This window comes from Cornus florida, unplaced genomic scaffold, assembly GCF_030987335.1.
Source record: "Cornus florida cultivar Cherokee Brave unplaced genomic scaffold, ASM3098733v1 CherokeeBrave_3.0.0_Hap2_Chr10, whole genome shotgun sequence".
NCBI classification, from domain to species: Eukaryota; Viridiplantae; Streptophyta; class Magnoliopsida; order Cornales; family Cornaceae; genus Cornus; species Cornus florida.
Window position 1 is genome coordinate 108,919,663 of NW_026775580.1, and position 20,843 is coordinate 108,940,505.

The 20,843-nt window shown below is 33.8% G+C and overlaps 2 protein-coding genes across 3 annotated transcripts; one reads left to right on the top strand and one right to left on the bottom strand.

Moving 5' to 3' along the window:
- Positions 1-288: 288 nt before the first annotated feature.
- Positions 289-7,395, top strand: LOC132276956 (putative clathrin assembly protein At5g57200). Its single transcript, XM_059778610.1, has 15 exons — positions 289-686; positions 884-953; positions 1,312-1,409; positions 1,687-1,825; positions 1,944-2,071; positions 2,156-2,248; positions 2,401-2,451; positions 3,259-3,324; positions 3,417-3,482; positions 3,626-3,706; positions 3,793-3,873; positions 5,159-5,350; positions 5,485-5,560; positions 6,005-6,126; positions 6,739-7,395. Exons 1-15 carry the CDS (start codon positions 597-599, stop codon positions 7,141-7,143), a joined length of 1,758 nt encoding a protein of 585 aa, XP_059634593.1. The 5' UTR covers positions 289-596; the 3' UTR covers positions 7,144-7,395.
- A 1,011-nt stretch (positions 7,396-8,406) lies between these two features.
- Positions 8,407-14,289, bottom strand: LOC132276955 (uncharacterized). Of its 2 annotated transcripts, XM_059778609.1 has the most exons (6): positions 13,432-14,289; positions 12,569-12,672; positions 11,886-12,062; positions 9,658-11,256; positions 9,227-9,558; positions 8,407-8,726 (listed from the first exon to the last, which is right to left on the bottom strand). In XM_059778609.1, the coding sequence occupies exons 1-6, from the start codon at positions 13,641-13,643 to the stop codon at positions 8,577-8,579; spliced, it is 2,574 nt and encodes an 857-aa protein (XP_059634592.1). In that variant the 5' UTR covers positions 13,644-14,289; the 3' UTR covers positions 8,407-8,576. The 2 variants fall into 2 exon arrangements, with proteins under 2 accessions (XP_059634592.1, XP_059634591.1); XM_059778608.1 differs by having other exon boundaries at positions 9,227-11,256.
- Positions 14,290-20,843: the final 6,554 nt, after the last annotated feature.

Sequence of the window (20,843 nt, forward strand, 5' to 3'; positions counted from 1 at the left end):
ATATATTATATTTAAAGGAATTGACAAATGTTGCCTTTGATTAGTATAACTATATAACTATTAGTATATAAAAATAGTTATATAGCACCTCGGCCCCCTCAGCAAAAGCACGTGTTTCACACGGAATTGCCAGACTGGGCTTCTTTTCTTACACCCGTACTACGTTTCAACCAATAAGACGAAATCTTCAAGTGGGGTCCAAATCAACCTCGTTTTGCTCCCAATTAAGTCACTATTTATAGTCTTGATGTTAGGTAATTGAATAATTCCAATAATAAAACAAAAAGAACCTTTTTATTATTTCCGATCAAATGATTATTAGCTAACCTCCGACAACTGCTAAACGACCAAACTTCACCCTTGAACGACCTCTTCAATCTTCATCTTTGAGCACATTTTTGGAGAGAAAGAAAAAAAAAAAAAATTTTAAGAGGAGAGAGAAAGAGAGTCGTTTTTTTATTTGTTTCTTGTTGGACGCACACCGTTGTGATTACCAGAGAAGAAGATCACCTTCTTCTGGCCTCTTCTTTCTCTCTCTTCTTCTTAATTCTGATCAAAAGAAGAGATTTTCCATATAGGTTAGGCCCTCAGGGCAAATGGGTACCTTTCACAGCTTTCGAAAAGCCTATGGAGCGCTCAAAGACTCCACCAAGGTTGGCCTTGCCAAGGTCAATAGTGAATTCAAGGTATTCATTCATAATCATAAATATAAATGTGTGTATGTGTGTGTGTCATTCCTTCAATTTTGATGGAAATTATTTTAGTTCATTAATTAGCTATGATATTTTTCAGATTTTTATTGAATTCAAATTCATTGACATGTTAATCTTTTGAACTATTCGGTAATTGCTTCATGGTAATGTTTGTTTGATTTTTGTGGAAGGATTTGGATATTGCTGTTGTTAAGGCCACCAATCACGTTGAGGGTCCTCCAAAGGAACGGCACGTAAGAAGTGAGTTTATGTATATACAAATGTACATATTTTGTGTTTGATCAAATTTCTGTGTGAACATTGGTTTTGATTGTATAATTGAATTCAATTGATTAAGGTTTTGGATCTATATAGAAACTCTCTGACTCCATGTTTTTCCCCCCATTTTTTTCTACTTATTGAAAATTTTGTAATTGATGATTGAAATTTAGCTGAATTTTTGTTAATTTGAAACATGATTTCAATGCACTGTTGAATTGAAATCTTCGTGTTCAATATGCATTTATTCTTCTTATTTTTTTTCTTTTGGGAAATTCTTCTTATTTCTATCTGTTTCTGGTTATCTTATTTCTGGTGTTTAATTTGATTTTTTCTATAGAAATTTTCTCTGCAACATCAGTACTGCATCCACGGGCAGATGTGGCCTACTGCATTCATGCTCTTGCCAGGAGATTGTCAAAGACACGCAACTGGATTGTATAGACTTTTCTTCCCATTTTCGATCATTGAATTTATTTGTTTATGCATTTGCTTATTATTTGGTTGCCAAATCTCTAAAAACTAATATATGGCACACATGATTGCATCTAACATGCACTCTCTGTCACTATATATAAGGCTTGCTAACAAGGAATGCCCTAGTTACATGGTCGCAAATGCATTGTTTATACTATATAGTATATATCAAATGGTTGAGCTAGGAGCTTGGTTGTACAACTTTTTGATCTCTTATCTAAATGATGATTATCCACAGGTTGCCATAAAGACATTGATAGTTATTCATAGGACATTGAGAGAGGGTGATCCAACCTTTAGAGAGGAGCTATTGAACTACTCACACAGAGGACATATTCTCCAAATATCCAATTTCAAGGATGACTCTAGTCCTCTCGGTAAACTGATTAGCTTGATTTATTCTTTTCATGTTGTTCTTACTTGGATGATACGGATACACTTTTACTTTTGAAATGTAGCAATATTTTGTTATTTAACTGTCATATGTTCCCACAGCTTGGGATTGCTCTGCATGGGTTCGAACATATGCACTCTTTCTAGAAGAGCGACTTGAGTGTTTTAGGATATTGAAATATGACATTGAGACAGAACGTTTAACTAAAACATCACCGGGATCAACCAAGGTGTGTGTTTTCTACATCTATGAGGATTAATCCCTTTTCACTTGCATTGTTAAGAACACTACGAAGGACTATTTGTAATATTAGGTGCATAGTAGAACGCGGCTTTTGAGTGGTGAGGAGCTGTTGGAGCAACTACCTGCATTGCAGCAGCTTCTGTTCCGCCTAATTGGTTGCCAGGTAACTGTTGAGACAATATTCCCTATTTTTTTTTTCTACCTTGAGAGAAATCTCTACAGCTTGAATTGTAATGTTTATCTTCTGTTATTATCACATTTTTCTCCTCAAAAGAAAAAGGAGAAAAAAACTGATTTGCTCCAATTTTTTTGCAGCCTGAAGGAGCAGCTTACCATAATTATCTCATACAGTATGCTTTGGCTCTGGTACGCATATTCTCAAACAAGTTCGTTTTTTTTTTTTTTTTGCTGGCAGAAAAGGATCTGGTCTAGCATTTTTTTTTTTTTTTTTTCATGAAATTCTAATTTCCCAAAAAGTCTATGAGCATATAAAGGAAAGCTAATAATCGGACTGAACTGTGTATTGAGTTAGTCAACTAATTGAATTTTAATGTGACTGCCACACCGTGATCATTTTAAGGATTTTTTTTATTTTTTTTTAATTTTTTGTTGGGTGGGGGCGCAAGTGAGCAACACGCGTGTTTTGCCCCTTAAATTTCTCTTTCTAAAATTATTTCTCTTTGATTCAGAGGCTTTTATTGTAGAGTTTGTTCAGATTGTATGACACTATGTAGAAATGTTGACACTATTGTAGAGTTTCTTATTTATTTCCCACAATTCCTGGATAGCTGTAGGCTGGTAACATATGCATGACTAGAGGGGTATTGTAATCCCAATACTGCTCATGCACCATTAATTATTATAACGATATACTTTCGAATTCTTCTTTTGGACCTCATGAGACTGATTCTTATTATTTATAACGATTTTGAATTATTTCCGTTACAAAGCATCTCATCCCCGACGAGGGATCTCATAGGAATGTAATTTTTAATTTTATTATTGCAATTTGGAACATTTTATTAGTCAAAAGTCAATCCTTATCCTAAATCTTTGGAATATCTCATATTAAGACATTTAACCTTTTATCCATGTAGTATGCTGAATCTACATATAGCACATATTGCTTGTTCGAAAACTTTTTAATTAAAATTCCATGTGTTGATCATGTAGGTACTGAAAGAGAGCTTCAAAATATATTGTGCCATCAATGATGGGATTATCAATCTTGTGGACATGGTATGGTCTTATTTTCGCTATTACAGGACTATCCTCCCTCTATTTAACAATCTTCGTTAATATTCAATGTTAACTTCTTCACCTTTATGCAGTTCTTTGACATGTCCAAACACGACGCAGTTAAAGCTCTCAATATCTACAAAAGAGCTGGCCAACAGGTTTGCACATATGCCTTTTTGTTAATTCCACTTTCTGCCTAGGAATATATTTCGCTGCAATTATTTATTTATTTATTTTTGGTGCTATATTTGGCTGAAATTTTTGGCTAAGCTAATTATTTTCCTTTCTTTCCTCTCTGTAGGCTGAACAGCTTGCTGAATTTTATGAATTTTGTAAAGGTTTGGATCTTGCTAGGAATTTTCAGTTTCCAACATTGAGACAGGTTTCTTTCTCATACTCAAAACTTGGAAAGCTGAAGTCAATTCTGATGCACTTCTTTTCATAACTAGAGTTTTCTGCATTGAACAGCCTCCTCCTTCATTTCTTTCAACAATGGAAGAATATATTAAAGAAGCACCTCAGACAGGTTCAGTTTCAAATAGGAGACTGGTGAGAGCACTCAACCATTTTGCTTTGGGCTTCCCCTTTTGAAACATATATGTCAAAAAAGCAGTGCCATTAATGTCTTCTTATTGCTTTAGCATTCCTTTTTTTGGTAGGGAAGGACTTAGCTAAAGGGTTCTTGAGTAAAATAATTTGAAAACATCAATATTATTGATTAGGTTCAGATAAATGCTGCAATATAATATACAACTCCTTTTTGGGTTTTGTTGTACACCTTAATGGTGTAATCTTGACAACCTCTTGATCTTAACATACATGTAGAGGAAGTCAGGAATAAAGGAAAAAGTTTCTTCTAGGTTGCTGAAGTGTTATAATCCGATCGAGACAATTGTCATCCCCAGCTTTGGTGTTCAACTTGCATGTCTTATGCTAAACCAAACACAGTCGTGCATTTGATGTCTTGAGTAAAGAAAGAAATGATACTTTCTTGCAAAAAAATTGGAACTAAAATTGGCCAAGCTGCATCTTTCAGATCCTACGACTGTAACAGCCATTATTGTTTCAGTGATTGAACATTTGAAAATCCTCAAATAATTTTTTTTTCTCAGAACAAGTTATGTACAAATGTCTTACCTTTATTGAATTTATCTATAGACTGATCATTATATTTAATGATTAAAGGGCCATTAAAAACTATTACCCTGTGCAGTTCTCACTAGTTGATGGTGCTGGGCTTGGGAGCGGTGAACTAAGTAGAATTCATAGCTTTGTCATTATTTGCACGAAGTGACTGCCTTCAGACTCAACCCCGCATTCTCACACTAGGCAGCCCAAGCTTTTATCACTGGCATTGGCACCTAATGATCAGTTATATTCTAGTACCTTTTGGGCGGGATAATTGATTGAATTCTTGCATTATAGATGTTGTTTTCTGTGGTCCTCTACAAGCAAAGTCTTCCACGCAGTCGTCAACTTGTCAATTCATGGTTTCCTCTCCCCACCCCCAACCCCAACACTGCAGAAGCATTGCCTGAATTTATGTAACCCGACCTTTTCAAAAATTTGGTCATTTGGTCTAATAATTCTTGAATTTCCACCAAATTAATGATGGAACTTCCATGTATTTTCAAGTCCTACCTATTTGTTCTTGTTTTCATTTTAATTTCCACCACATATTTCGCCTAAATTATATTTGGTTAATTTGAATCTGAGAAACCTGTCCAAATTGACTCGGGTTCACTATTTACAAATATATGTCTTATCTTGAAATCTTGGGCTGGTGTGTGTATATTTTAATTTTGGTTTGTCTGTTCTTTGATTTAAACAATAGGAGTATCAGGAGACAAATCAAGAACCTGATAAACCCGAAGAACCTGCCCCTGAAGAAAGTGAAGAAAAAGTTAAAGAAGTTGAAGAAGCAGAAGATAAAGAACCAATGGTAGATGCACAGGAAGAACCTCATCCTAAGAGTGAGGATGAAACTCCACCATTAATATCAACTGAAGATACTGGGGATCTACTGGTAAGTTTAAAAAAATAAACATACTTTTGATTTTCTGATTCAAATGTCTTAGTGAATTCCAATAACATATATTATTATTCAACTTTTTATGGTTTTATTTATTTACTTTATTATTACCGTGTGCGCGTATCCAGGGTTTGAATGAAATAAATCCAAAAGCTGCAGAGCTAGAGGAAGGCAATGCAATGGCTCTTGCCATAATCCCACCTGGTAAGCTGTATAGTGTTTTTAACTTTCATTGGGAAATTTTGATACCTATCTTGCTTGAGAACATGATTCACGTAGTATAAGTTTTAACTCTGGAATAGTTATATCTAATTGACCTTAAAGTCATAATTCACCTTGTTTGAGTGATTATTGTTATCTATTTTCTTTTACTTCAAAAAATAGAATGTTCAGCTGTCCCAACAAATGATGCTGATGACTATCCATTTAGGACAAGCCAAGCACAAAGATCTTTGAAGAATGGACTAGTGAATTGTGACTTCCTTTAGTACATCTAGTGCTTCTCTTTTAACAGGCAATAGATGCAGTCCAGATTCTTTTCTTTCCAACAGGAACCATTTGTTGAAATTGTGGTGTCATTCTCTTGATTATCCTATTGTCCATATGCACCATTTTGAACTTGTGCTAAGATCTTGCAATATTGTTCAGGTGGTGATCCTTTGTCAACAAATCGGGCGTTGGCTGAAATTGGAAATACTTCAGGATGGGAGCTAGCTCTGGTTACCACACCGAGCAACATTAATAACAACCAGATGACAGAAACCAAATTGGTTTGTTCCTTTTGCTCCACTATTAAGTTTTTACTGCATTTTATTTTTCCTTCTCTCAGAAGGCTTTAAACAGTAGTATTGAAGTTGTGAATACTAATAGAAATGAGGATTTAAGACAACTGACCGAATGTCAGTTCAAATTTTTTCAATTTGTTAGTCGGTATTGGTTTGGTTATGGGTTGAAAATGCATTAAAGTTGAATTTTCAGGGTAGATTTTTTTGTAAGAACCAGTAGGGTGGGTTACTATTACCTCATTTATACTAGCATTTGGTTTAGGTTGAGCAATTTAATTATCAGTTCTGCCTTTGTATTTTAGTTGCTTGCATTAACATGACGAATAAAACTAAGGTCGCTTAACTTGGGTTAATGCCTTTGTTGACGCTCTGAACTTAGGATCTGATTTAATGCAAAAATGATAGTTACCTAACAAGAATTGAGTTGCATCCCTAATTGTAAATCAGTAAATGTCAATCATTGATTTTTTTTTGAAATTCCACCAGAATTGTTGTAGTCATTATATGTACGAGTCATTGTACTAGTGTTGTGTATGGAAAAATTATAAGTAACTATTTATAATCAAACGACTAATACAATTTGGTTTGTGGTATTAGGCCGGTGGATTTGACAAGCTATTACTTGATAGCTTGTATGAAGATGATACTGCCAGGAGACAAATACAGCTGCAGAATGCAGGCTATAATACAGGGTACGGATACGGAATGCCTTTGCAAAATTCATTTGAACAGCAAGATCCATTTGCAATGTCCAGTAGCATAGCACCCCCGACCAACGTGCAGATGGCCATCATGGCTCAGCAGCAGCAACAGCATATGATGATGCAGCAGCAGCAGCAGCACCAACAACAAAACATGCTGGCAATGGTACCTCATCAGTATCCAACCCAATATCCTCCTCAACAAGAGATGCCAAATATGGGGTCTGCAAACCCGTTTGGAGATCCCTTCAGTTACCCGCAGAGTACAATGCCACCACAGGGAAACCACACGCTACTCTAGAGATCAACTTCTTCTTTTGTTTTCTTTTTTCCTCTTTAATTCCATTGTATTCTTTGAATTTTTTTTTTACTAGGCTAATCCTCTTAGTTGACAAGCTCATTCTTTATTTATTCGGTACAATGTGATTCTTTTCATGTTTTTTGTACTGAGAGACACTGATTATTGATTCTAGACCAAAGGGTGTACCATTTTGATCATTTAACATAATTATGTACTTTCATTTCAAGATTTCCTTGACATGCTTCAATTCAAAAATCATCCCCAACAAATTGTGATGAATTGTTGTTGAATTTTATCCCAAGCGCAAGGAATATACTGTGTTTAGTTTCTCTCTCCTCGCATATTAACTAGACCTGACCTGTTTGGAGTTGCTCTGTGAAGAGAGGGATTGGTTTGACAAGTTGAGCATCTTGAGGGCTAGTTTGTTGATCATTTAGTTCTGCTTCTAGACCCTGACCCCTGGCATTGGTATGTTTTCGTTTGATTTTTGTTGCCACAAATCGTCGATAGTCTGATTATCTGCTTTCAAGTTTGCATTAACTCGTTGAAAGTGTTTCCATTTCAAAGTGTTGTCTTGGTCGTACATTGACTCATCCCTCTCTCAATTAGGGTAATGTTGGCCCTATCTTGATCAAGAACATAATTATTTTGAAATTTCACTTTCAATTGCGTTTGGTCAAAAAGAAAATTTCCTATTTTTTTTTCTTGTTCTTTTTGGTAAGTAAAGAGAAGCACTTTTAGTGATAGAGATTTTTCCCGTTTTTTTTTTTTTTTTTTTTTAATCTTAATCCAGCTTTTAGTCAAAAGTTCAATTTGGAACTTTTTGAATACGTTTGGAAGTAAAGTTGTATGAGTTTATTTATGAAAGAAACAGTAGCCAAACATGGACCTTTTTCTTGATAGTCCAATCATCGACTCCAAACATGCACTTAAATCATTGTGTACACAACATTTTTTCCGGTATTCAATGAGTTTGTTTCGATGAGTTTGCTGTCAGTTGTATGATACATTCAGAATTCAAATGAACCTTGTTATAAGCATCCAAGGAAAAAGGAGGCCAAATTTATGAGCCCTAGTTTTGGAACTGCACGAGTTCTTTCCAAAGGTTGATGCATAAAAATATGTGATCTTCCAAAATATGCATCAATTAAAGAATTAAAATGCAAATCATATACCACATTCTCATTGCATGAGTTTTATATGATTGATCCGCTGAAAGCTACTGAAAATTTGCAGTAAGAAATTACAGTTCTCGACATAAAATACTATAATAAGAAACTTCTATTTACACATCAAACTCAAATTCATAACAAAATTTATATTCATTGGAAGGTATAAAAGATACGAGAAGCCGAAGAAACTCATTTATTTCTGACACTTGGAAATAGTAATTACAAAATGTATATACAGATTAAATTTAAATAATTCCAACCTCACATCTCCGATAAAAGGTTGCTGATTTTCCGAAGCTCCTTCAGAGCTGTCATGGCTGTAACTTGTCCTCTGCCCACTAAAACATTTTTAGAGAAGTTCTCTACTGATCCCACTTGACCCCTATCTTGCTGGAAAACAGACTCAATCACCTGTTAAGTATCTATGGTTAGTTACAGGTTCACGACCTCTACGAGACTACACCAGACGAGAATAACTAACAAATTAGAAATGGAAGCAACACCAATGAAGAATCACTTCCATTCATCAGAAAACACATCAAATAAAAATGAACTATATTGTGGAAAGTGGATATTAAAGACAGTACCAGTTAAGAAAAGTGACACTCTTTACCGAGGGTAATGTGCTAGGGTAAGGGAAAAACTAAAAATAAAATGAGTTGAGATAGTTAGGAAAGATATGATGATAGCATGTGGATTAACAAAGGTTATGACCTTAGGCGGAACATGATTCATGTAAAAGAGTTCCGTGAAAATTCTTTGTTGAGTTCACATATTGGTGTCATATTATCAGCAAATTTCTTACTTTATTAGGGGCAGGAAGAAGCATGTAAGTTTTAGGTTATAAGAGAGAGTGGCAAAAAAATGTTGTCCATAATCACTGGCACATCAAAATTAATTCTGATAATTACCTGAATATTCTCAAGCATGGAATGCCCAAGATTCCTCAAAGTAACCATTACATTCTGGTCCACGGCATCTCCTTTGCTTATTGCAGAAGAAGTGCTAAGCCCATCAGCTGTAGAAGAGATCGCTGCATTTTTCTGATTACTCTCTCCACCGCAAGCTTTTGTTGCCTCAGAAGCACCTCCTTTATCAGAGGTCCCCTCGGCACTATTCCGTCCAAATTTCCAAAACCACTGGAATTTGCCCGATGGACGCTTCCGCTCCTTAAAATCTGTTGCTGATTTTCCCAAAGCTTCATCATTCTGTCCGGATTTCAAAGAGATGTCCTCTGGGGAATCTGAGATTGGAAGAGGTGACTCTGGGTTAGTCCTACAAGACTCGACATTACTGGGTTCAAAATCATTTTCATGAGTGGGCAAATTTGACACAATAATACTTGCTGAGTTTTCCGGAGAATCATCATTCTGTCCAGATTTCATAGAGATGTCCTCTGGGGAATCCAAGACCGAAAGAGATGAGCCTGAGTTAGTCGTACATGACTCAGCATTATTGGGTTCAACATCATTTTCATCAGTGGATAAATTTGACGCGACACTACTCTCTGATTCAATTTCATGGTCATTAGCTCCACAAAGAGGGCTTGGTGGATCTGAAAAAATAGGAGAGTTCTCTTCACTGCCGGCATTTCCATTCAAGCACCTCTCCTCAGCTGTGGAAGCGAAGTTCTTAGAAATACCATCCACCTCTGCATCTACAGATGAAGGGTGCTTCTGGTCAAGAACTTCATTACACGCTGTTTTCTCCGTATCTTCCTCAAATCCAAGCTGCCGAGACAAATCTTCCAGCAAGCTCCTCCTAACAGATGACTTAGTGTCCTTTTTTCCACTATCAACCCTAGAAGGGGACGGGGCAGATCCGGTTCTTGATAAACTCAATCTCATTTTCTCTGACCAACCCTTTTTGCGGTTGGTTACTTGGTTTTCTAAGCTACCATGCTTAAGTTCTTCTGCCTTGTGCAGAACTCTCCACTTCTCTTCCCAATAGCTCTCAGGTACCAAATTCAGTGGAGACCTTGGAGAAATGGAATCCGGTGGAACGCTATGACCTCTCACAATCATTGGTTTACTCAGGTTATACGCCCCATTATGTATTGGCAGTGGGGTCGAGTTATTAGCATCTAATGCAAATGCCTGCAAGGATTTTGTCTTCGCTATCAGTTTCTTCAGGTTTATATTCTCTGGAAAATTCAACAATCTCTGCAGACAGGCAGTGGCATTCTCAGTGGCAAGCACGGAAGATCTCAAATGAAGTATCATTGAAACTGCAATGGCTGAGATGAATGCTCCCCTTGGGGAATTGAGGACCCCATAGCTGGACTCTTCGTCATTTTCAGCACTTCTGTTTAATTTACTGTTGTCAGATGCAAATATTTCATCCCAGATCATCAAAAGGTCTTTAAGTGCAAACTCACGCCCAAATAGAACTCGTAACCAGCGGAGGGCAAAGTACTGGGGTTCAACGCCTAGCTCAACAAGGTGGCTATGGAGAGATGAATCAACTATAGAAAGCAACTGGTACAACGCAGAAGAAGCTTCAATAACAGGAGGCAAACCAGTGTGTGAGCCACCCAAAGCAGAAGGCAAGAAAAATTCTGCCATGGCAACTGCGCCACCAGCCCCACTCATCAAAGCATCAAACATGCTATAAGCATCATGCTCCATAAATTTCTCTGATAAGACGATACCCAGTTCACCTTCTGCCCCATAAGCATCAGTTAGTAATACAGTGGCTTGTATCTTGGGATCAAGTTCGTCGAGACTACTAGTCTTCACTGAACATTTTTGAGAGTCAATTTCACCTTCCACGGACCTGGGAAGTTTCTTAAAACCAATGTTATATGCTAATTCACGCTCGTGAAGGGAGATTCCATCAAATTTATCAGTGAAGTGGTCTTCGTGAAGCTTTCGCACTTGTGAGAGATGCTCCACATCAACATGGAGAACGTATAACAATGGTGCCAAGAGTTCATGCATTCCTGAAAACAAAATCAGAAAGAACGATATTAAACAACTGCCTTTTCATTATAAAAGTATAAAACCATGTTCTGTTTTGGATAAGAGAGATGAAATTCTCGAGAGATAAAGCACTTTTGGAGAGAGAGAATGTAGCAAAGCAGGAATATTGATGATCAAAAAGGGTCCTTGCCGCACGGTGTAATGAAAAGTTGAAGGACCCAAATCCTGCCAGGTAATTTTTTACAAGAACAGAATCTTCTAGTTCAATTGGTGAATAACACATAAAAAACAATGTGCACATCTTTAAAGTAGGGGAAAATTTGCACTTGTGGAATGAGCATCATGTGAATTTGCAAGAAAGAAAATAAGTGATTTTTCATGTTCTTTTATTATAGGGTAGTCATTTTTTTTTCTTTTTTCTTTTTTTTTTTTCTTTTTTTTTTTTTATTTTTTGAACCAAAAGAAAAAAAAGAAACATATCTGATTTAGTTTTTGCAACAGTTATATGCATTCCCACCATTCCAATGAGGACTTAAAATCGAAGTTTCATTTATTCAGACACAGAGACAGATAAATGTATCTAACTAATAATTGTATAGAAGCACAAACATTGGATAGTCTATATTTATAAGGAAACAGTACAACTTACCTTGTCTGTAACCATATTCTGAATGTCTAAGGCACCACAATAACAAAATTCGTCTTAACATGCATTGGCATCCCGATGTCTGGAAGTAGCTTTCAGGTTCGGGATATAGACGGGACAAATCCTGATCAACCATTTTCTCCAATTCAGCACCCCGAAAGAAGCGACTCCACGTGCTATCTGCATGAAAAATCAACAAAGAATGGCAATTGCATCAATCGACAAGGAAATCCAGTTCATACAAATCTAATTTGGCAGCAACACTACAAAATATAGCAATAAATTATTATTATTAGTATTATTTATCTTATTCATTGTATTAAAATTGTTGCTTTTATCTTATTTCCCCAAATGAAATTACATTCTTTCTTTCCATTTTGACCTTTGGTACTGGTAGGGAGAGGTGGTGGCGGTTTCAGTTTGGGGTGATGCAATCATGCAACTACCTTTTGCCACTGATGCCTAATTAAACATACTTCAGTATGCAAGCTTTAAATATTGGTAGATAAAACAGCAATCACTCCACGTGTAAAATTATATCACCAATGAGATAATCCAACGAGACAGAAAATTTAATAAACTTTTGTAATTTATATTTGAGCATGACATAAAAGGAGAAGACAGTGCCTAGATCGATATGTACAAAAAAGGAGTAAGGCGATCGATAAAAAGTTATAAGATCTAACCTGGATTTTGGGACAATGGATTGTCCATGACAAGATCAGGAGAATTACTTCCATCCTTAGGTATGTGTAAATCAACTAGGAGCCGCCTCCTCAACGCAGCATATCTGAGAAAGAACATCAAATAACTTAAAGCAATAGATAAGCCACATTAGATTGCAATGCAATAGCATTTACTCTGAACCCCTTGCATAAAAACCCTGCTTAAAGTACAGCAATACATTTCCATCACATCAACGATTCCTGAAGTCGCAACTCCTATAATTTAAACCCAAAGCCCAACATTTAAATTTCAGGTTTCCAATCAGAAGAAAACCTCATTAAAAATCAAAAAGCTAAAATAACTATATAATATATATATTCAACATCTCATCCAAACATATGGGAGAAATAAAAGACACTCAATTTTCAAGATGTCCAAATTTCAACATGGAATGAAACATAAACAAGTTGACAAACTGTAGTTTCTATTTCTTTTTCATTCATTGAATTTCAAATGAACCCCAATAACTACTAAAATCATTACAAAATTATCATCATTAAGAAGAAGAGTAAAACCATTACCCAAATTACTAGGCTTTATTTTTATGCCAAAAACCAATTGTGTTCTTGAAATAAGATAGAACGACAAGAAAAAATTCATTGAATAAAAATATTCTTGACAACATATTTCTAGAACTTTCCAAATTCAATCAAGGTGATCATTTCAACCCAAATGAACAAAATAAATATAATTTCCCTTTAGTAATTTTAAGCACAAAATCAATTGATACATTCTAATTACAAAGACAAAAACTATATTATATATATATATAATGTGAAGATCTATATCCAACTACACACGTGTAGAGAGAGAGGAAAGTTACCTCCTACGAGAATCTGCGGTGACCCGGCGAAGATCATCTATGGAAGAAGAAGAGGGCAAAATCCCCAAATCTATACGCCACTGAACCCCCCTGAGATCTGCAAAAGGACGATTTTCGCCCCCAGATCTCTTGGGAGGCGAAGGAGAAGACTCCACCGACGACGACGACGACGATTCCGTCAATGTCGGCGGCTCAATCAGAGCCGGAGTCATGATTTTGTAGCTACTCCTCAATGACCCAATTGGTCAAAATTCATCAAACTTGTAACCAAAGACGATCTAACAAGAAAACCGACAATAATTTGCAGAAATATCGAGAGAGAACGAATAGTTTTGGTTGAAAGATGAAGTTTTATTGAATGTTTTAGAGAGAACAAATACAGGAAGAGACAAAGGGCGGAATAAAAATGGGAGAGAAAAGAGAGAAAGTTGAAGGTGGAAAACAGATTTACAGGGAAGAAAATTATAGAGAGAAAGATACAAACTTTTGGTTGAAAGAACAAAAAAAATTGCGTGGAAATTTATTGAGAGAGAAATTGGGACGAAACAAAAGGCGAAATCGGAGTGGAAGAAAGGTTTCTAGAGAGAGAAGATTGTGTCGGTGCGCTGAATCAGAGGGAGTAATTCAGAAGAGGGCAAACATGGCGGAATGAGAAGAGAGAGAGAGTTTGCGTCTTCGATTTTGCTTTTGGGGGGATGGGGATATCAGAGATAGAGAGAGAGAGCTGAATTATCTCCTCGTCACCGCTTCCATCTTCTTCTCCTTTTTTATTCTAGAAAGAGAAAGTGGAGAGAGAGGAAATAAGAAGTTTGTTTTTGTCACACAACCAACATTAGCTTGATGTTTGTAATATTGAAAGGAAGTATGGATTAAAGGATTCACAACCTTAAAACGCTATTGTGGAGTGCTTGAGCTGTTGCGAGGTTAGTGAGCTGTCGTCTTCTACATATACATACATCGCCCGTATATAATTATACAGAAATATAATTAATATATATATATATATATATATAGTAACCATTTGGTGATAAGATGCAATGCAACCCTTGGACCAATATTAGAAAATGGTCCTATCATAGGGAGAAGCTTATTTACCTTGTCTATTTGGAACAATAAATTTCATTGTGATATCATACCATTGGAATTTCAACTAATAGTAAATAGATGAAAAGAAATCTGAATGATATTCTATATATATATATATATATATATATATATTCACTACATATTCTATATTTGAATATTAACTCTTTTTCATATAGGATATTTTAAATGGACAACATTATCTCATGTACTAAATTTTTACTACCCTGCACAAAACCGACTTGTTTAAGAACATTTACACAACGCAGTCCAAACTTTTCAATGTTGTAAATTAATGTTTAAATTCTGGTTAAAGCAAGGTGGTTGTGGGCATTTTTGTCAATATATATATATTGTGAAAAACTCTCTAGTGTTAAAAAAATTCCCCTACTTTTTCTAAATTAGGGAAATAAGTCATTTTTCAATTTAAATATTAAAATATTTAAAATGCCCTTAAAGAAAAATAAAAAATACTTGTATACACAAAAGTTTATTCAAAAAGGCATTTTGAAATTTTTATTGAAAGAAAAAAAAAATTGTGAAAATTGATAATTAGGGGTATTTTGGGATTTTTGATTATTAGTAATTCACACGAGCTAGAGACACTATTTAAAGGAGAAAAAAACAAAGAAAAAGAAGAGAGTGGAGACAAAAAAGAGTTCATGTTCTCTACAATACGCCTTGTGGTAGGACCCTAAAATGTTTGGAGCAATTAGTGTTTGCAGCATATTCTGTCGGAGGTGTCCTTGTTATTCCAAGTCGTTTCGGGGCATTTTTGGAATTCAATTTGTTTACTTCTCTTCATGTCACAATCCCAGTTAATAAATATGAGTACATATAATTGCAGATAACAATTTATAGATTAACATTAATATATTCCAAGTATATGCTCACGTGACGTGGAACTAGAGATGACTTGTCTCTCTAGTCTATGCGCCAATCACATTCGTCGAAAAGTATTACTAGTTCCACGTCACGTGATTGTAGTAAATCAAAACGTGATTATATAATACAAGGAGCGAATGGATTTATCAATAGTCAGTTCTCCAATTGCTTGTACGAGTGTTACATACATATATATTTTTATATAATGGAAAGTTGCAACATGGCTCATTGAAAAGTCTACAAATAAATGGTACCCTTCCAATCAAAATTTTTTATTTATTTTAAAGCTCTCCTAAATAAAATACCTATTATTTGTCAAAATATAGGTATTGTAGAATTTCTTAGAACCAACAATTCAATGGTTGAGAGTGGGACTCATGCTAGAACCACACTATTCCTAATTTAGGATTTAAATACTCAATTTTTTATTTAATTTTAGATATATGCACTACTTATTCAATTTAGTGTATTTGACACTTAAAAAAATAAGCATTATTTAAAATTGATGAAATTTTAAGCAAAAGGAAGTATGATAATACTCGTCATTTGAATGCTAATTTTTTCTTATAATCTTTAAAAGGAGTTCTCAAAGTACTTAAAATTCAACTCTTAAATTTTTAAATATTTAATCTTAATTTGATCAAATAAAACTTTAATCCTAGCTGAATCAAATTTGTAATAAGTTGATTTATTTTCAATTAAACCAGAGATCTTTCTGGATCATGTTATCCGAGTTCAATTAAATTCTCTATGGATCTAAAAAATTTAATAAATTATTATAAAAAAATCAAGAATGGTAATAATACGGACAAAAATCGTCTCTTGTCGAACAGGAATCGTGTTGGACCGATCCAATTGTGTGGCCCAGAATCCATCCTAGGCCACGTCAATTATAAAAAAATACTGTACCATAACACTGTTTGTTCTTTTTTTTTCTTTGTTTTTTTTTTTTTTTTTTTTTTTGTACTGTCGTTACAATATGGACCGACCTGAACAGGTCTCCTGTTTGCTTAGGGACGATTTTGGTCCATAGTGACGACAGAGGGACTAATAATTTATGGAATAGATGGATCCCTAAAAATTTGATGGAGGGCTTTGATTATTTTGTAGGCGCTGCCTTTCTTAGGAAAACCATCGGATTATATTATTGAAAGGGTCCACATGAGAAAATAATTTTTGGAAGCAATTAGATGATCATGAGGCGTGAAGACTAGAAGCTGGCAGATATTGACCCAAACCATAACTTGTGTTTTGGACCTATTGGTAACTATATATATATATATATATTTAAGGAAAACTCTTTTTATTTCTCAAATTTACGTGATTCTTCACCAAATTATTTACTGCTATCTTTATTTCAAAATTTGATTACATATTTTTTTTCTTCTCACAAATTGAATTTACTTTTTCTCTCTATAATTATTTTTCTCTTTCTCACTCTCTCTATTAGTCTCTCACACCCATCTCTATTTATAAAGTCTTCACATTAATTATTTGTTAGACAAGTATTCACAATTTGGCTACCAAGGAATTCCATGTCAATTCTGCTAAACTACTTCTCAATTTGAAATAAGAAATTAATTCACGCACAAGCGCAACCGTTTTTAGTAAAGTGAATCATCGTTTCAAGCATTCTGTCCAAATGCGACCAATTTTACTAAATCGCAACCAATTTCGCTTTTCCATAGTGAAATTCTATATCAGAATTTTGTGACACAACTAACACTCTCTGCACTTTATCATACAATTCTTTTCTTATAAATTTTACTGTAGTGTTAGGTATATTATTGGCCGTATATATGAGTCTAGTCATGTATATTTAGGCTTTATTAAGAACTTTTGTCATTTGTCACATGGTGATCAAGATAATGGAATTTATTTTACTTTAAAGAATAATTAAAACTATTATTAATTTTAGCCTTTTAGATAAGAGACTGTTATATTATCCTAAATAAATGAAGTTAAAGAGTCTATTAAATTTTCATTCATTCGTTTTAAATATTTTGAAAGAGTTAACTTACAGTCTCACCCATAAGTCCATAACCTTCATCACAGATTTAGGTGGTTCAACCCTGCCAAAGATAGGTGCTCTCAACCTACCAAGTTCTTCAAGTCAATTACTTTAGTTTAATTCTTTTCTTTTCTTTTATTTCTTTGATATATATATATATGGGGACATTAATGCATAAATTTGATATCCACTTCATTATTTCTGCTACTGTTTTCATCTAATTGGTAGGTCGGTGTCTCCCTATAAAATAAACATATGATTTTTATTTTTATTTTATGACCATTGAGAAACATTTTATTACATCTAAAGAGACAAAATATGGTCACATACAATGATGGCCATAAAATATATATCTTAATATTACTTTAGGCAATCCTCACTCTTAACTACCACACACTCACACATATACACACACACACACACATATATATATATATATATTATATGTTATACATAGATCATATCTCTTACGTGGATGTGGAGGCACTTTATAGTGATTTTTTTAAGGCAGACATACAATTTTCCTAATTATTGGAGATAAGATGTGTTGTACCAAGGCACACCATATACACACCACTACAATATTTAATTATTTATTGAACATTTAAAGCTTACATCCTCCAACATCTGGTAAACCTAATCACCAAATTTAAATTTTATACATAGTCTATAAAAATTATAAGTGCGCAATTTCAGAGATTTAAATTTTTTATATATACAAATAAAAATATAAATTTTTTCTCTAATATGCTCTTTAAAGTCCACCATACTAGATAATATTGGAGTGCAACAGCATTTCACATCCTTCATTCCACGTTCTAAATTTTTACTATTACTATTATTTATCTAAGTGGAACTTTTCACATTCTAATCTTGAACTTGTTGTGTAAAAAAATAAAATAAAATAAATTCTTCAACTTATTGAGAAAAATGAAATTTAGTCATATTTATGATGGTATATAAATAAAAGTCTATCACTAAATAATTTCAGTCTTGAACATATAGTATACTATCACTTGATCAAGAATCGGTTAAAACTGTTATACTTGATAATGAAAATAAAGTATATATATACGACTATGAAAATGGATTCCCCAAGGTCATTTTGCATGCATGTATAATTGATTTGTGGTCCTTTCAGTCATTCACACACATCACATATGAACCAGAAAACATCCTGGCCAAGAAAAGAAGAGGTAGGGTCTAAGAACAATCATGATTCAAGACTTAATTACTACTAAAAGTGATAATTAGTGAAGGTTCAAGAAAATCATTACTAATTTTACATTATTGCTAGCGACAATTTTACGTAAGATTAGATAGATCAACCAAGGGCTATTTGGTTCAAAACAGAGTTATAATAGTAGAAATTTTTGCAATTTAAGCTCTGTTTGTTTGAGTGTTAAACAAACTCATAAAAGAGATATTAGATAATCAATGACTCAATTAGAAGGGATTTTTGCAATTATATATACATGCGTGTCATTGACTAACATTTTATTGCATTTCAAAGATAAAATGTGTTCATGCAAACCAGAAAACACACATATGTATATGTATATGTGAACAAAAGTTGTTCCTAGGGTTGTTGACATAATTAGCAATTAAATGAAAGGTCACACAAATCAGCCTCTAAACCTCATCCATTTTGCTTTGCCAACCAAATTTCATGCTAAATCCCACTTTGGGAATTTGATTCACGGACAAGGATTTGCACTTTGCATGCATTAGAATATATTATTGTAATGAACCAAATTCCATGCTAAATCCCACTGTGAACCAAATTCCAAATCCCACTTTGGAGCAAACATCCCATTAATTTGACATCCACTTCATAATTAGCATGGAATTTGGTTCACGGACAAGAATTTGCACTTTGCATGCATTTGAATATATCGTTCAAAGTGATATTTAGCATGGAATTTGGTGAACGGACAAAGATTTGCATGCATTAGAATATATGCAATTCTCAATCAATTCGACGTTAGGGCCAAAAAAATATAAAATAATAAAATAATAAATAATAAAAATAAAAATAAAAATTCAAATTAATGTGGTATGCATATATTCACGTAATATAATAATCATTTCCTCCTTTTATTAGGCAAATGTTCTTTTAACTTTTTCCCTTTAACTAGATAAAAGTTAATTAACAACATTTTTATCAATTTCCTCTTTTTATTTATTTATAATTAATAGTACTATTATTTTTATTTCATTTCCCTCTTTCATCCTAATCGAGAGAGACAGTAAAAAGTTGAAGTTGAAGCATTATGAGCATTGACCATACTCATATCTCTATTATAATTTTACTATTTAGTATTAATTGAAATTTTATATACGTAGTATACAGTAATTAATTTAATTTCGATAAATATATAATATTGAAAAAAATAGGCTCCTTATAGAGGGATATAAAACTTTATCATAAATCCAAGATCAGCCAAGGAGAAAAAGGTTGCGCAGCCCACAATAATTAAAATTATATGGTTCACCAATCAAATGAGGCTGAGTGGGCCCCACCATCCTCCAAAACAAAGGTTTAGGAATTGGTTGGTCTATGGCATATTATGATCTTGTCTCATTAATTATTTCTTATAATATTGATTTTGTTTATTATGATATTGCATGATTTGGTTTGTCTGTTCCATCTTTTGATTAAAAAACAAGTAAAATAAAAGTAAGCAATAACATAATGATGTTGTTGGAATCGCTCGGTGATTAGAAATTGAATGAAAGTGAAGTTTATAGTAAAGTTGACAAGAAAATTACGTGAGAAACAAGTTAAGATTACGTCTCAAAATTAGTAAATATGATAAAGTTGGCAAAGTGTTGATATATGTACACATCTAAAACACAAATTGTTAAGTATAATTTCGATGTAATGATATATTGGTCCCTAATTCTATTTATGCTGGCCTTTTTAGACTAGGCAATTAATAAGGAAAACACGTGGAAATAGCATAATCCAGCCTGTCTTTTGACCAAAATAAAAAATAAAAATTAAAAAATTAAAAAAATGTGGCTTCTAGAGTAGTAGAAGTTCACCAAACCCTAATTCCATTGTATCATGTGTGGGTCTCACCATGTCCATCACTATAGACCAAGAGTAGAAGTTCATCCCCAAATTTGCCTGCGATGTTGATATATATATATATATATATAATTAATGACTATGATAAAATTAAGGAAGAATTATACTTACATAGAGTTAGAAGCCTTAAATAACAAAATGGTCTATTTTATAAATTCAATTTTCACTTTGGTTGAATTAAGTAAAATGATTATATATGCATCAATAACTATTATTTAGGTCTAAAATGTCCTCCAAACACTTATTTCAAAATATTAAAAATTATTCCCCATAAATCAAGTACTTTCTAAAAATAATTTCTTTACTTGAAATTTTTTTAAAAACTAGATCTTTCCTTTA

Coding starts and splice junctions, on each gene's coding strand:
- LOC132276956 (XM_059778610.1), top strand. CDS start 597: ATGGGTACCTTTCACAGCTTTCGAAAAGCCTATGGAGCGCTCAAAGAC. Junction 3,483..3,625: donor ACAAAAGAGCTGGCCAACAG/GTTTGCACATAT, acceptor TCCTCTCTGTAG/GCTGAACAGCTTGCTGAATT. Junction 6,127..6,738: donor AGATGACAGAAACCAAATTG/GTTTGTTCCTTT, acceptor TTGTGGTATTAG/GCCGGTGGATTTGACAAGCT.
- LOC132276955 (XM_059778608.1), bottom strand. CDS start 13,643: ATGACTCCGGCTCTGATTGAGCCGCCGACATTGACGGAATCGTCGTCG. Junction 12,673..13,431: donor ACCGCAGATTCTCGTAGGAG/GTAACTTTCCTC, acceptor GTTCTTTCTCAG/ATATGCTGCGTTGAGGAGGC. Junction 8,727..9,226: donor CCATGCTTGAGAATATTCAG/GTAATTATCAGA, acceptor GATACTTAACAG/GTGATTGAGTCTGTTTTCCA.